Genomic DNA, 13,737 nt, shown 5'->3' on the forward strand with positions numbered 1-13,737 from the left:
AACTCTTTTTATATATATTGCATTTATAAGGAAGGTAGTAGCCTAAAATGTACTTTTTTTATCCATAGAGAACATACGTTGCCAAAGAATAGGAACATTACAACATTACATATGAAGAGGTATAAATAAAATATTTACAAAATGCTTCTTTACAAAACACATATGCATACAAAATGAAATTAACAATAAAATAATACCACTTAAGGCAGACCAGCAAAAGACTGAAATTTGTTTAAGGCTGTGAAATAAGTTCGCACTTTGACCTTTGAAAGGATGGGAATAGGGATTATTTAGTCTGATTATTTCCTTTGTGGAAATCCTGACAGCATCTCAGATATATACTGTATATACTCAAGTATAAGCCTAGTTTTTCAGCCCACTTTTTGTGCTGAAAAAAGCCGACTCGGCTTATACTCGAGTCAGTGAAAAAATTTGCCCGAAATGGAGGAGAAAAAGGGGTGGGGCCATGCCGCTGGGTGAGGCTCGTGAATGGCCCGGCGCCCCTGTGAGTTTCCCCTCCCTCTGTGTCAGTTTGCCGCGCAGCGCGCACCGCACCATCCCCCCTCCTCACGTTCTAATGTAATGCAGGGCTGTCTTATGATTCCCCTTCCTCCCCCTCCTGCCGCTCTGCAACGATGTCCCACCTCCTCCTTGTTATGGCAAGCAGCCACATAGCGATGTCCCACCTCCTCTGGTACAGTGATCCAATGATAGGAATCACTGTGCCGTGTGTCATAGGAGGCGGGACATCGCTCCCGCGGCTGCACGGGACATCATCATCACAGCGGGACATCAGCATCATGAGGTAAGTGAAGTATTTCATTGAATACACCGCTAGTTTACTGTTTTTCTTTGAAATAAATATTCAAAAACATTATTGGTATCTATTTTTATTTTTGAAATTTACCGGTAGCTGCTGCATTTCCCACCCTAGGCTTATACTCGAGTCAATAACTTTTCCAGTTTTTTTGTGGTAAAATTAGGTGCCTCGGCTTATATTCGGGTCGGCCTATACTCGAGTATATAGTAGTTATCTCAATCAAAAAAAAACAAAAAACCCATTATTATACTACCTTTCCTACAGTTCTCACTTGGTGGGACCTTACACAGCAGCTTCAAGTCCATTGTAGTAATAGTGTAATCCAATGTATATCTCTTTATGAACAAGTCCCACTGAGTTGAATGAGTCATACACCAGAATGTTTGTAGGACTGTACTCATACTGTTCATCTTTGAATTCATTGGGGCTTACTACTAAGTAAATATGGAAATGTCATGTAATGTTCTTCACATGACAGAATATATGTCTATTGTGGAGTCACGTGGACAAAATCAGAATAATTTGCTAGCAAAATACAAAGAGCTGATTAAAACACTAGCACATAAAAATAGAATGTAAAATATGGCTTAAATAGAACAAGAGTTTTGCTATTTTGAAAGTATAAATAACCCAACTAATCCTGACATTATGTTGATAATCATTAATATAATGATTTTAGAACAAGTATTTAGGAGGAAAAGGGGTGCGTCTGATTTAATTTTGCTGAGAAAGCACCATCATCTGATGAATCATAGATGCTCGAAATGAATAGGAAAGAAAAAAAGGTCCATGGAAATGGCACTTTCAGAATATTTTGAGATTCCAATGGTGTACAGCCGTTTTGAGCTTTATTCTAAAGGACCCAAATCATTACTAGCCCCACTTGACCACATGCAATCAATCAGAGGTTCTTTAAGAAAGAACATGTAGCTGTGCCAGGCAGATCCAAGACACTGAATAAGGGCCAGAATAACACATCCATTCGCAGCCAGTCTCAAACTACTTTGCTAACATTGTCTCACAAAATGAGATTTTCATATTTTGACAGATGGGCTTTAAAAAAAAACCTCCCCGCCTCTTTTATTTGTGTAGCATCTGATGCAAAAAAAAAGGTATTTGGACTAGATAGGTTTTACATCCACATTACAGAGCCCTTTGAAGTAACAGTTTTTTTAATATCTTAGTCAACTGTCTGATTTGTGTCACAATTTATGCTTATTCTATGAAACACCAGTCACAATATCACCAGGGTTTATCCCAACGTTTGCTTGCAGTGATTTCAGCAAAAAATCATAGCAAACTACTCTGTATAAAAGCTGTACTTTTTTTTAAAAGAATCACACATTAAAGACTCAAATTGGGAGCATTTGTGAACATCTGATCGATGTAAATATAGAGTAGCAGAATTGGATACGCAGGTTCGCAATTGTGAATCTAATGGCTACCACAGCTTGAAGAAAGGAGATTTAAACAAATTGCATCCATAAATAAAATGGTGGGGCTTTTGTTAAATTGTTTCAGGTCTAGTAAAAATTCCCCATAATGTGCCACATTTTTAAATATACCTTTACTTGGAAATATGTGGCATTGTTTTCAGCTAGACTTACTCATTAGTAAATATATTAGCAGTGCAGCATAGATCTTAAGAAAAGGAATAGGTGTGATTTTAGGATCCAACTTCAGTTGAATCGTGGCTTTCGTTTTTACCTGAGCCCCACGTGCCACACTTTTAGATGATTGTCAGTGCCTTTTAGAAATAGTTGCTAAAGGCAACAAGGAATTGATCTTATCTTACATTCCATATTATGGCAGCATTGCAACATATGATGGTTGCTTTGATATTAAGTACAACAAGGTTCGTGTGTGTGTGTGTGTGTGTGTGTAATGAATTATGAAAAAAATGAACATCTTGTATTTAAAGGAAAAGGGCTTTGCCTTTTTTTTCCTAGCAAAGGCACTCTATATATATACTTAATAGCCCCACCTCCTAACATCATTTTCTGTACTGTTTGTTCTGCTTTCCTGTATTGATTATTACTTATCTAGTGAAGCAAGGTGGAAAAAACATTTGTAGCACTTGTTTGGAGAAGTTTGGTAGGAAAAGGGAAAATATTAGGGAAATAGCCCTGTTAATTTGATTTAGAATTATTATTAAGCATGACATGAGTCTTACAAAACCATTATTTCTGTTAATTGTAAAGAGCATGCACCAAGTAAAACAAGATGCAAGAGAGGGAATCTCCAAGAAAAACTGCAAATGCCTTTGGGATGGAGGCTATCATAGCCCCAATATTCTGCCAGTTCAGACAAGATGGCCTGTGTGCCTGGGAATTTAATCCTTCTAATTTCCCTTTCTTCATTTGGAGAATGTGTTCTTGGTTCTTAAGGCATATTATTTCCCAATGTCTGAAAAAAATGAAGTAGGCTCTCTAAAAAATAAAATAGATAAAATGGGATCGGACTAGGATCTTGGTTCAAAATGTTAATAGACTGAGATTCTTCTGTCTGAAATAGATGATAGGGTCTTTGTTTGAATTTATAAATTCCTTAATTAAAGAGGAGACTTTGAACCCACTAAAGAGTTTCTATCAGAAGAGTAGGGAAGAAAATCTATCCCCATTTCCCCCCAATTCCATTTCTCCCCTGAAAAAAAAAAATCCTATTTCACAAGATGGCGGAAACCCCTGGAAAAAAACAATAGTAGTGTTAAAGAAACAACACTATAAGCTTTGCCCTAGACAAAGTGTGGAATCAGCAAGAGTCACACACCTTTCTGTGGCAGAAACCTTTGAGATAGAACTTTGCTCACTAATCCGCTGGTACAATTTAAAAAAATATATTAATCCAACCCATGAAATCTAACATGTTAAAGTTTTAGAGTTCTTCCTGTTTTGGTATTCTTGACCCCAGGCCCAATCCTTTTAAGCCAAAAAAAATATATTGATACTTAATCACTCCTGGAAAAGAATAAGGAGAAAAGTAGCAGTGCTCATTGCAGAACAGAAATCTCACTCTGTATTATCTTTGCCCCACATTTTCTTTAGGAATTGAGTCTGTCTTCCACAATTCTCTTTCACAGTATTCATGATAAAATTGCAAGAACTGTTGCCAGTTCTTTTTTCCTCCCCCACCCCCAACTTTCAATTGTACAAGAGTACTCTATCTTGTGGGCTCTGGCACCACTGACAGAATACAAATAGTTACCAAATGTCAGCTTGTCATGGAGTTATGCATTTATTTGGAAAACCAGTTATCTGTATCGTCTTGCCAAGGATGAAAGCTTAAATTATTCCTTGCTTTTTCCCAGAATGATGAGATTTATTTTATCTTTTAGCTAAACAATACATTTGGCCTTGAAAGTATTGTACCAGGAGCTTTTTATATCACAAGTAGTGAAAGGACACCCTCAAATCATTGACACTTTGTGATCCAACAAGAGGAGCCCATTATCTCTGCATGTAAGAAGTAGCAACCATCATATCTGCTGATAATCACTAAATAAATCAGCCTACCCTAAGGCATGCAGGACATTAATTGTTGGGGAAGTGGGAAAAGGAGTGGGGAAAACCAGATGGATGTTTTGATTGATTTGACTTCTAAAGAATGTCATACAGCAAGGCCATGAATAATTCATTAACTGTATTAAAATACTCTTGGGGTGTTCAGTGTTGGAATGGTTTTACAAAGATAATGAAAGAACACTTCAGCCTGGAACTATTATTTCAAAAACACTTAATTTGACATGGTTGTTAAAGGGCTGTCACACTGTGGGCTCCTTGGCTAATCAGAAAGTAATATTGATTGCAATGATTTTTAATATTATCATTGAGTTGCTTCATACTATGCTTTGGGATTAAACAAAAAAAACATATTTGAGAAATGGAGCAAAGAAGGTAAATGCATACAGTCATAGTAAACTATTAGCCTTATGTACTAAGACCAATTTCAGAGCCATAAGCATAATGATGGACCGACTATGTTTACCACACTTTGGCCAACTTTGGCTTGAATTCACAACTGAGCAACTTTTATAAGTGGAAGGGAAATAAGATCCTTTTTAGGTTACAGAGAATATGAGGATTCAACAAACATTCTTCAAATAGAAAAAGTCTTTGACATCTAGTTTACAGATACAGCACTTATTTTAAGATAGCTTTTTCTCAACAAAAGTTTTCTGTACAAGAGCTATAAAACTTTAATTTTTAAAAAAATCACCTTTTTGTGCTTCATCTAAATGTTTTTGATGTCTCAATTACTTTACCATCTTGTTAGTAGCACACTGCTACCTTCTAGTAAGTTAATGTTGAACAAAACAAAGTGTGGCATCCCAAGAGGACTTATTGGCAATGATCTGCTGATATCTTGATCAATGCCACTTATCTATCACTTCAGTATTACTGTGAATCTCAAGTATAGCACACTTACCACAAGCTTAATTCTAGTTCAAGATTAATGAAATCTGCCTTACAGGAAAGCTCTGATCCTTAATTAACACAAGGATAGCAATTTTCACAGAAGCCAATATTTATCCACTCCAGTTTAAGAATTGTTGACTATAAATAGTCACTTAGTTTTGTTTTTTCCAATTTTTGATTGAATTTCAGATACATCACTCAACTATTCATATAATTAGCAAAACTGCCTAGATCTTTCAGATGGTTGAAGATCTTCAAATCTTTCAGAAATAAGATAACTGTGTTTTGATTCCCGTTTTTGACTGATGCCATCTTATTGAACATGACCATGTAATTACAACAAATCCCCCTCAAGACGTTGCAGCTGAGGCAACCTGAGAAAGCGTCTAATTCTAACTACTTAGATAATGTAACTGCTGAAACAGTACACACTTTCCTCAACAATCACATCAAATGTAATACTCTGTACATAGAGGAAAAGTTGCAGTGAATCTGCTTTCTCCATTTTCACCCGCTGTAGCGCTCCGTCATTGTTACCACAGTTGTATTGTGTTACGTTCCTGGGTTCATTCTGCTCATAATGAAGCTCTTCACGTTGGGAACGGGGCGCACATCAAACTGGTGTTTGCGGCGTTCAATGAAAGTCGCCAGGCGTGAGGTATCCAGAGGTATTTTGGAATAGCTGCCATTGTGAAACTGCAGCCACGGGTGTTGCAAGCAAGTGGCAGCAGTAGGTCTCCTCCTGAAATCTTCCTGAAGGATCACGTGGATGAAATCTTTGGCAGCATGGCTTACATCGCAAAAGTACTCGTGGGGAAAGCTGAAATCTACTCGGCACACATTGATGCATGTCTCCTCCCTGCTTTCATCCAGAAAGGGGGAAACGCCACTCAACATGACGTAGGTGAGCACTCCCAGACTCCAGATATCAGTGCCCAGGGACACTGGAGCCCCTTGGAGAACTTCTGGAGCAGCAAATTCCGGGTTTCCAAGCAGATGATGGACATGGTAATGGCCTGTGATTTGAACAGCATCTTCAAGGTCAATTAACTTAACACGTGGCACTGGGATCCGTAAATCAATCAGCAAATTTTCTGGCTGTGGAAATTGAAAATTAAATCACATTTTAAAAGGTGTATCGTATATTTCTGTTGTGATAAAAACAGGTTTCAGTCAATACTGGTATAGCCAATATGCTAAGAGAAACATGCCTATATCTGGGGTTACTCCTCAAACAAATATCTTTTTTATAGAAAATAAATCCACAAAAGTATTGTCTGGTAGGTTTGTGGCCCATTACATTCAAGAGGGCATCTAGCATGAATCCTCACATTACTGAAATATGATTTATCAGACCATATTGCTAACCCAATTGTCACAGGTAATTAAAAATCACAAGGCACCAACAGAATATAAAAATTTTAATATGTTTAAACAGTTATGAACTGAGGTGAATGTGATGGGTGCTGAGACAGTTAAAAACGTTGTCTTTATTAGGATAGATTTATTTAAAGCAAACATAATATAGAAAGACAATTTGGGACTGGCAGATGGAAAATACTTAACAGGTTGTGTGATGGTTAGTATCTTCATCTACAAAGATTTCAGTTAAATACATCCTGCAGAATGGCTCAAATGTATGTGGACACTAACTTAATTTCAAATAGTTAAAGCTGGGAAGCAACTTTGCATACTGGTAGTTGGGTTTGCTGTGAAGATGAACAAGCAAAAATGGGTACTTACTGTATATACTCGAGTATAAGCCTAGTTTTTCAGCCCACTTTTTGGGCTGAAAAAAGCCGCCTCGGCTTATACTCGAGTCAGTGAAAAATTTGCCAGAAATGGAGGAGAAAAAGGGGCGGGGCCATGCCGCTGGGTGACACTCGTGAATGGCCCAGTGCCCCTATGAGTTTCCCCTCCCTCTGTGTCAGTTTGCCGCGCAGCGCGCACCGCACCATCCCCCCTCCTCACGTTCTAATGTAATGCAGGGCTGTCTTACGATTCCCCTTCCTCCCCCTCCTGCCGCTCTGCAACGATGTCCCACCTCCTCCTTGTTATGGCAAGCAGCCACATAGCGATGTCCCACCTCCTCTGGTACAGTGATCCAATGATAGGAATCACTGTGCCGTGTGTCATAGGAGGCGGGACATCGCTCCCGCGGCTGCACGGGACATCATCATCACAGCGGGACATCAGCATCATGAGGTGAGTGAAGTATTTCATTGAATACACCGCTAGTTTACTGTTTTTCTTTGAAATAAATATTCAAAAACATTATTGGTATCTATTTTTATTTTTGAAATTTACCGGTAGCTGCTGCATTTCCCACCCTAGGCTTATACTCGAGTCAATAACTTTTCCAGTTTTTTGTGGTAAAATTAGGTGCCTCGGCTTATATTCGGGTCGGCCTATACTCGAGTATATACGGTAAGACTGTAGAGGCACAAGTTAATATTTTCTTCTTTTCTCCTCCTTACCTTTATATCCAGATGAGCAACTCGACAATTGTGAAGATATTGTAAAGCTTCCATCGTATCTCTTATATAAAAAGCTATTTTTTCCTCCATCAGTTCATCATGATTCATAAGATAATCCAAGAGGCGGCCATCGTCCATCCTAAAATCCAAAAATGTTCCATTACAAAAATAAGTCTCATGAAATCTAAGCGGACTGTGAATTCCAGTCCCATTTTAGGCATGAAAGACAGCTGGGTAAAGTCAGTGGGTTGGGCCAGTCATTCTCTTTCAGCCCAACTCACCTCACAGGGCTATTGTTTTGGGGAAAATAGGAAGAGGAAGGAATATTAAGTATGTTCACCACTTTGAATTATTTATAAGAATAATAAAGGTGGGAAATCAATCAATCATAAATACTGGGATATCTCCCTAAATAGAGTGGTATTTTTAAAAAGAAAAAAGGTGGACAATTATTTTAAAAAAATACTACAGTAAAGGCTTGTGATACTACATTTTCATAAATCCAACTTAATATAAGGAACTCTACATTTAGACCATGCATTTCATAGAAACTTTAAAAATGCATCTTTGGAACCAGACATATACAAAATGTTCATTTCCTTCCTGTAAGGAAATGAAATGGCTTTTGTGAAAATAGTCAGATGTACAATATGATAGAACAGATAAATACCATATTTGACCACCGTTCCATCAATCAGGCTGGGGGGACAAAACTTATACCCCTCAGATAGGGTCCGCAACTTGGGAGTCCTCCTGGATCCACAGCTGAGTTTTGATCACCATCTATCAGCTGTGACCAGGGGGGCATTTGCCCAGGTTCGCCTGGTGCGCCAGTTGCGGCCCTACCTGAATCGGGAGGCTCTCACGACAGCCACTCGAGCCCTTGTGATCTCTAAGCTGGAATACTGCAATGTGCTCTACATGGGGCTGCCCTTGAAGAGCACCCGGAGACTTCAGCTAGTACAGAACGCGGCCGCGCGAGTGATTGTGGGCGCACCTCGGTTTGCCCACATAACACCTATCCTCCGCGAGCTGCGCTGGCTGCCTGTAGATCTCCGGGTGCAATTCAAGGTCTTACTTACCACCCATAAAGCGCTCCATGGTAGTGGATCTGACTATTTGAGAGACCACCTCCTGCCAATAACCTCCCTGCGTCCCATCAGATCGCATAGAGCGGGCCTCCTCCATATTCCATCTGCCAGTCAGTGCCGACTGGTGACCACCCGGAGGAGAGCCTTCTCAGTTGCTGCTCCGACGCTATGGAACAATCTCCCCGTGGAGATTCGTACCCTGACCACAGTCCAGGCCTTCCGCACAGCCCTCAAGATCTGGCTAGCCCGTCAGGCCTGGGGATAAATTTTCTTGCGCCTCCCGAATGTTGAGTGAATGTTGTGTTTTAGTACCTTTTAGTTATCTCACTTTTTTTTTTCTCTGTATTTTGTCTTTCACTCCCCTTCCCTTACTATTGTAAGCCGCCCTGAGTCCCCTCAGGGAAAAGGGCGGCCTATAAATGCTAAATAAAACAAAACAAAAAAAAACAAATATTTTTCAGAGTAAGATGCCCCTTTTTCCCCTCAAAAAAGAGGCTGAAAATCTGGGTGCGTCTTATACACTGAATTTTTTTGCCTTCTGAAACTCCACCCGCTTCACCAAAATGGCCATGCATAGCCTTTAGGAGGCTTCCAGAGTGCTCCTGGGGGCTGGGGAGGGCAGAAATGAGCGAAAAATGGGCTGTTTTTTTGCTCATTTTTGCTCCTCCAGCCCCCAGGAGCACTCTGGAAGCCTCCTAAAGGCTATGCATGCCCTTTTTTTTTGACAAAAATGGGCCTTTTTTTGCAAAAAAACGGCCGTTTTTGGGAGGTCTGCAGAGTGCAAAAACTTTTTTTTTATTTGCCTCTTCAAAATCTTGGTGTGTCTTATACTCCGGTGTGTCTAAGACTCTGAAAAATACGGTAAGTGACTTGTTTCAAGAAATAAGAAGTTTAGCTTCCATGTAGGACTTACAGTTCTAAAACTAATATATAGGAAGATGGCGACTCATAAGTGTCATGAATGGTGATATACTGAGGATGTTGTAGGTGCTGCAACATGGCTGCTTCATGTGCTGCCTGCTCTTTCTTTTTCATTTTTTTATTGACAAACTTCACTGCAACATCCTTCCTTGTGGCTTTGTGAATACATTTCTTTACGACAGCAAATCGCCCCCTGGAAAATTAAGACCATTAAGATACCTTGTGAATAAAGGATGAATCCATTTTGGTTCAATATCAATAAATTTTAAGAGCTTTCTAAAGTCATTGAGTTATTAACTTTACATGTAATTTATTGTTTTTTGCCCTGGCAATATATTCTTTTGGGAAAAGTAAAACTAATACAACTATATTCATTTTTTTTCCCAATGAATCTATTATAAGAGATTCTAACTATGAATTAGAAGCTGAATTCTGAGTAGCTTTGTGTGGGAAGAACTCCCTCTTCCCAAAATTAAATTGTAAAAATTTAAAGTTAACATTTTTGTCCATCTCCATACACATATCCTCACAAATGTATACCATGGATAAGGTTCTATAAGAATACTCAAGCCCTCTATCATAAACCTCAAGATAACTTTGTATCCTCCATAGCCAGGAGACAGGTGGACATACATAGTTTCTACTGAACTATATGCCAGTCCCAAATCATGGACCCTTTACACACGGCAGGAGAGAAAGTTGAACACCTTTCATATGCGCTGTCTCCAACATATCCTTGGCATCCCTGGTATGACAAACTTCCAAATAGCACAGTATTGGAACATGTTGGAATGTCTAGCATGTATACACTATTGAAACAGCGATGTCTACGCTGGCTTGGGCAAGTTGTGAGAATGGCTGATGGTCGGATTCTGAAAGATTTCCTGTATGGAGAATTAGTGCAGGGAAAGTGCCCCAGAGGGAGCTGCAATATAAGGATATCTGCAAGAGGAATCTAAAGGCCTTGGGAACGGACATTAACAGCTGGGAAACCTTGACCTCTGATCGTTCAGCTTGGAGGCTAAAGATGCAGCATGACCTTCTTCAATTTGAAGAGACACTTGTTTGGCAGGCTGAGGCAAAGAGGCAGTCCTGGAACCAGCGAAATCTAGGGGCTGGGCAGGGGACAAAATATATCTGCCCTCAGTATGGAAGGGATTGCCACTTTCGAATTGGCCTTTTTAGCCACACCAGATGCTGCTTTATGACCTCTTTCCAGAGCACGATACCATAGTCTTTTGAGACTGAAGGATGCCAATATATATGCCAGTCACAAATCATGAACACAATTTGCTCATCAGAAAGGGCAAATCTTTCTCTCCATATTTTTACATAGATAAATCCTGTGCCCAGATTTAGTCAGCACTGTTTTCTTTCTAGTGGTTGTCCATAGAGATTCTTAATCATCCAAGCCATGAATGTCCAACGTTTCTTTTTCTAAAAGGCAACAGGACTTTTTAGGAGGGTTTTCTTTAAGAACGTTTTACTTCTCATTCAAGAAGCTTCTTCAATTATCCATTTAGAACTGAAGAATAGCAATAACACTTAGACTTATATATGATTCCATAGAGCTTTACAGCACTCTTGGCGGTTTACAAACGTCAGCATATTGCCCCCAACAATCCTGGTCCTCGTTTTACCAAACTTGGAAAGATAAAAGGCTGAGTCCGCCTTGAGCCTGTCAGGATTAAACTCCAGGTTGTGGGCAGAGTTTGCCCACAATACTGCATTCTAACCACTATACCACTAGGGCTCGGAAGCTTCTTGGATGAGGAGGGAAACATTTTCAAAGAAAAATCCCCAAAAGTCCAGTTGCCTTTTGGAAAAGCACTTTTGTAACTTTCTAGTGGTTCTATATCTCCAGGTGATTATTTCTTCATTTGACTTTAGCATTAAAAGGTTTCTAAGGTGAGCTTAGAAAAAGCAGTAACACAGAGCCTGCATTTATATATCATGCTAGATCATCATGTTTTCCTTCACTAAACCTACCACTGTGGTTTGTAAACATTTGATTAATAGCTTAGAGCAATGTACTAAACTATCCACTTGTGAGTTAGTCATGGTTTAAAAAAAGACTGGTTTCTGTTGCAAATGATAGCATGTACAGTAGTGATGGGGCTTAGTAAGAGAAGGAAGAAAAGAAAAGTGAATTCTGGTGAATGGAGCTCATCATATTGGGAACTAGATCCAAGCCCACAAAGATTTTAAGCAATTTAATAAATGAATTGGGATACATAGAGAGAAGATACTATGTGTGTGTGTCTGTGTGCACAATGTTGTGCAATGCAGTGCTTCTAACTCAGCTGGGAAGATATGTTTTTGCAACCCATGAAAGTGTGAATGCGGTGACTCTCCGTGATTGATTAAAGCAGCCTTGACTTTTTCAGAGATTGTGTGGTTGCTATGGAGAGACTCCCATTGCAATGATAATATGATTTAAAAGGTGCAATTATACTTTCTCTACATTTTCTGATGCCTTTTGGCTTTTGTGAAATTACTTCCTTACCGTCCAATTTCATTCAGCTCTGTATAGGCAAAATCAAAATTCTCTTTCCAAGTAATGGTAGCACCATCCGCTGCAGAGTCTTGGTGGAACCAGATGGGTTGGGAAATAGAATTATAAAACAGATACAGTCAATGTTAGGTAATTATTTTAGCAGCAGCAACAACAGCTATAACAAACTACAATAGCAATGGCACTTAGACTTATATACCATTTCACAGTGCTTTTACAGCCCTCTCTAAGTGGTTTACAGAGTCAGCCTATTGCCTCCAGCAATCCGGGTCCTCATTTTACCCTCCTCAGAAGGATGGAAGGCTGAGTTAACCTTGAGCCTGGTGAGATTTGAACTGTCAAATTGCAGGCAGCCGGCAGGCAGCAGAAGTAGCCTGCAGTACTACACTCTTAATAACAGCGCCACGGTCGTTCATAATGATGGCAGTGAGTGTTGATTTAATCATGCAAATACATTAAAGAGTGAATGCAGTGTTTGCCTGTTGCTCTTGTGTCTTAGCAAGGCTCAGGAAGATCACAAGGCTTCTAAAATTTAATCAGTTCTCTCTAGGACACTACCTTTCTATGATCAAATCTGTTCCTCTAACCTAGACAGTCAGAGATTACCTTCTCAGAGTCCTGGAGGTGCAGTGCAAGGAAGGCCAAAGGAAAGGTACCCTCTGTAGGGGTGAGAAGGGCTAGTTTAGTTTTGATTATAATTACATGCTGTTTGTTATTACTATATTGATATTACTGTAACTTAATATGAGTTGTAAACCACCTAATTTTTGGATTGAGGTGGTATATCCATAGATGAATAAAGCAAAGAACACCTTGTCTCAACTTTAGACCAGGGTTTTGTTAGAAAGTTTCCTTTCCATAACTGCAAATTGTTGTATTAAGAACTACATGCCTAAGATGGGATGGAATGCTTTATAGTGATTAAAATTAATATTAGTATGGACCAAGACTATCTGACCAATGACTGTGTTTCTGTAAGATCAGTAAATCACTGTTCATCAGGCTCAAGGTTGACTCAGCCTTCCATCCTTCTGAGGTCAGTAAAATGAGGCAGCCAGATTGTTGGGAGCAATATGCTGACTCTATAAACCACTTAGAGAGGGTTGTAAAGCACTGTGAAGCGGTATATAAGTCTAAGGGCTATTGCTATTAAATAAAATTGAATTCAGATACCATGTTATACTATTGTTCCGATTCAAACCGTAGATCTTGTTTTGACTGGCAACAGTTCTTGATTGAGCCGGCAGTGGCCCAAGATACTTGGCTCCCTATCCTGATGCCATCATTTACCAAAGTCAGGTTATTTTGAGGTTTTTTTAAAAAAAAAATCCTCTCCAGAAATACCTGCAAGGAACAGTTCTTCGCTCTGCTAAACATCTATTGCCTAAGGTGGCTGGTTCACTCTGCTTAATGGTGAAACCAGCCCTCCTGAGACCTTTTCAAATGAAAATTCTGGGTTTCAGATCTAAAAGAGTACAGATTGGCTATGATCTAATTG

General features: G+C 39.4%; 1 protein-coding gene across 1 annotated transcript in view; it reads right to left on the reverse strand.

The window, feature by feature from the left end:
* Positions 1-1,007: 1,007 nt before the first annotated feature.
* The window catches only part of KALRN (kalirin RhoGEF kinase), a gene marked incomplete at its 5' end in the record, with an annotated part of 302,460 nt that continues 289,730 nt past the window's right edge, over positions 1,008-13,737 (reverse strand). The window contains 4 exon segments of the mRNA XM_032209049.1: positions 1,008-6,333; positions 7,713-7,851; positions 9,717-9,917; positions 12,231-12,309. Of these exon segments, the coding sequence (XP_032064940.1) occupies positions 5,788-6,333; positions 7,713-7,851; positions 9,717-9,917; positions 12,231-12,309 (965 nt within the window).

The sequence above is a fragment of the Thamnophis elegans genome, chromosome 1 (assembly GCF_009769535.1).
Source record: "Thamnophis elegans isolate rThaEle1 chromosome 1, rThaEle1.pri, whole genome shotgun sequence".
NCBI lineage: Eukaryota > Metazoa > Chordata > Lepidosauria > Squamata > Colubridae > Thamnophis > Thamnophis elegans.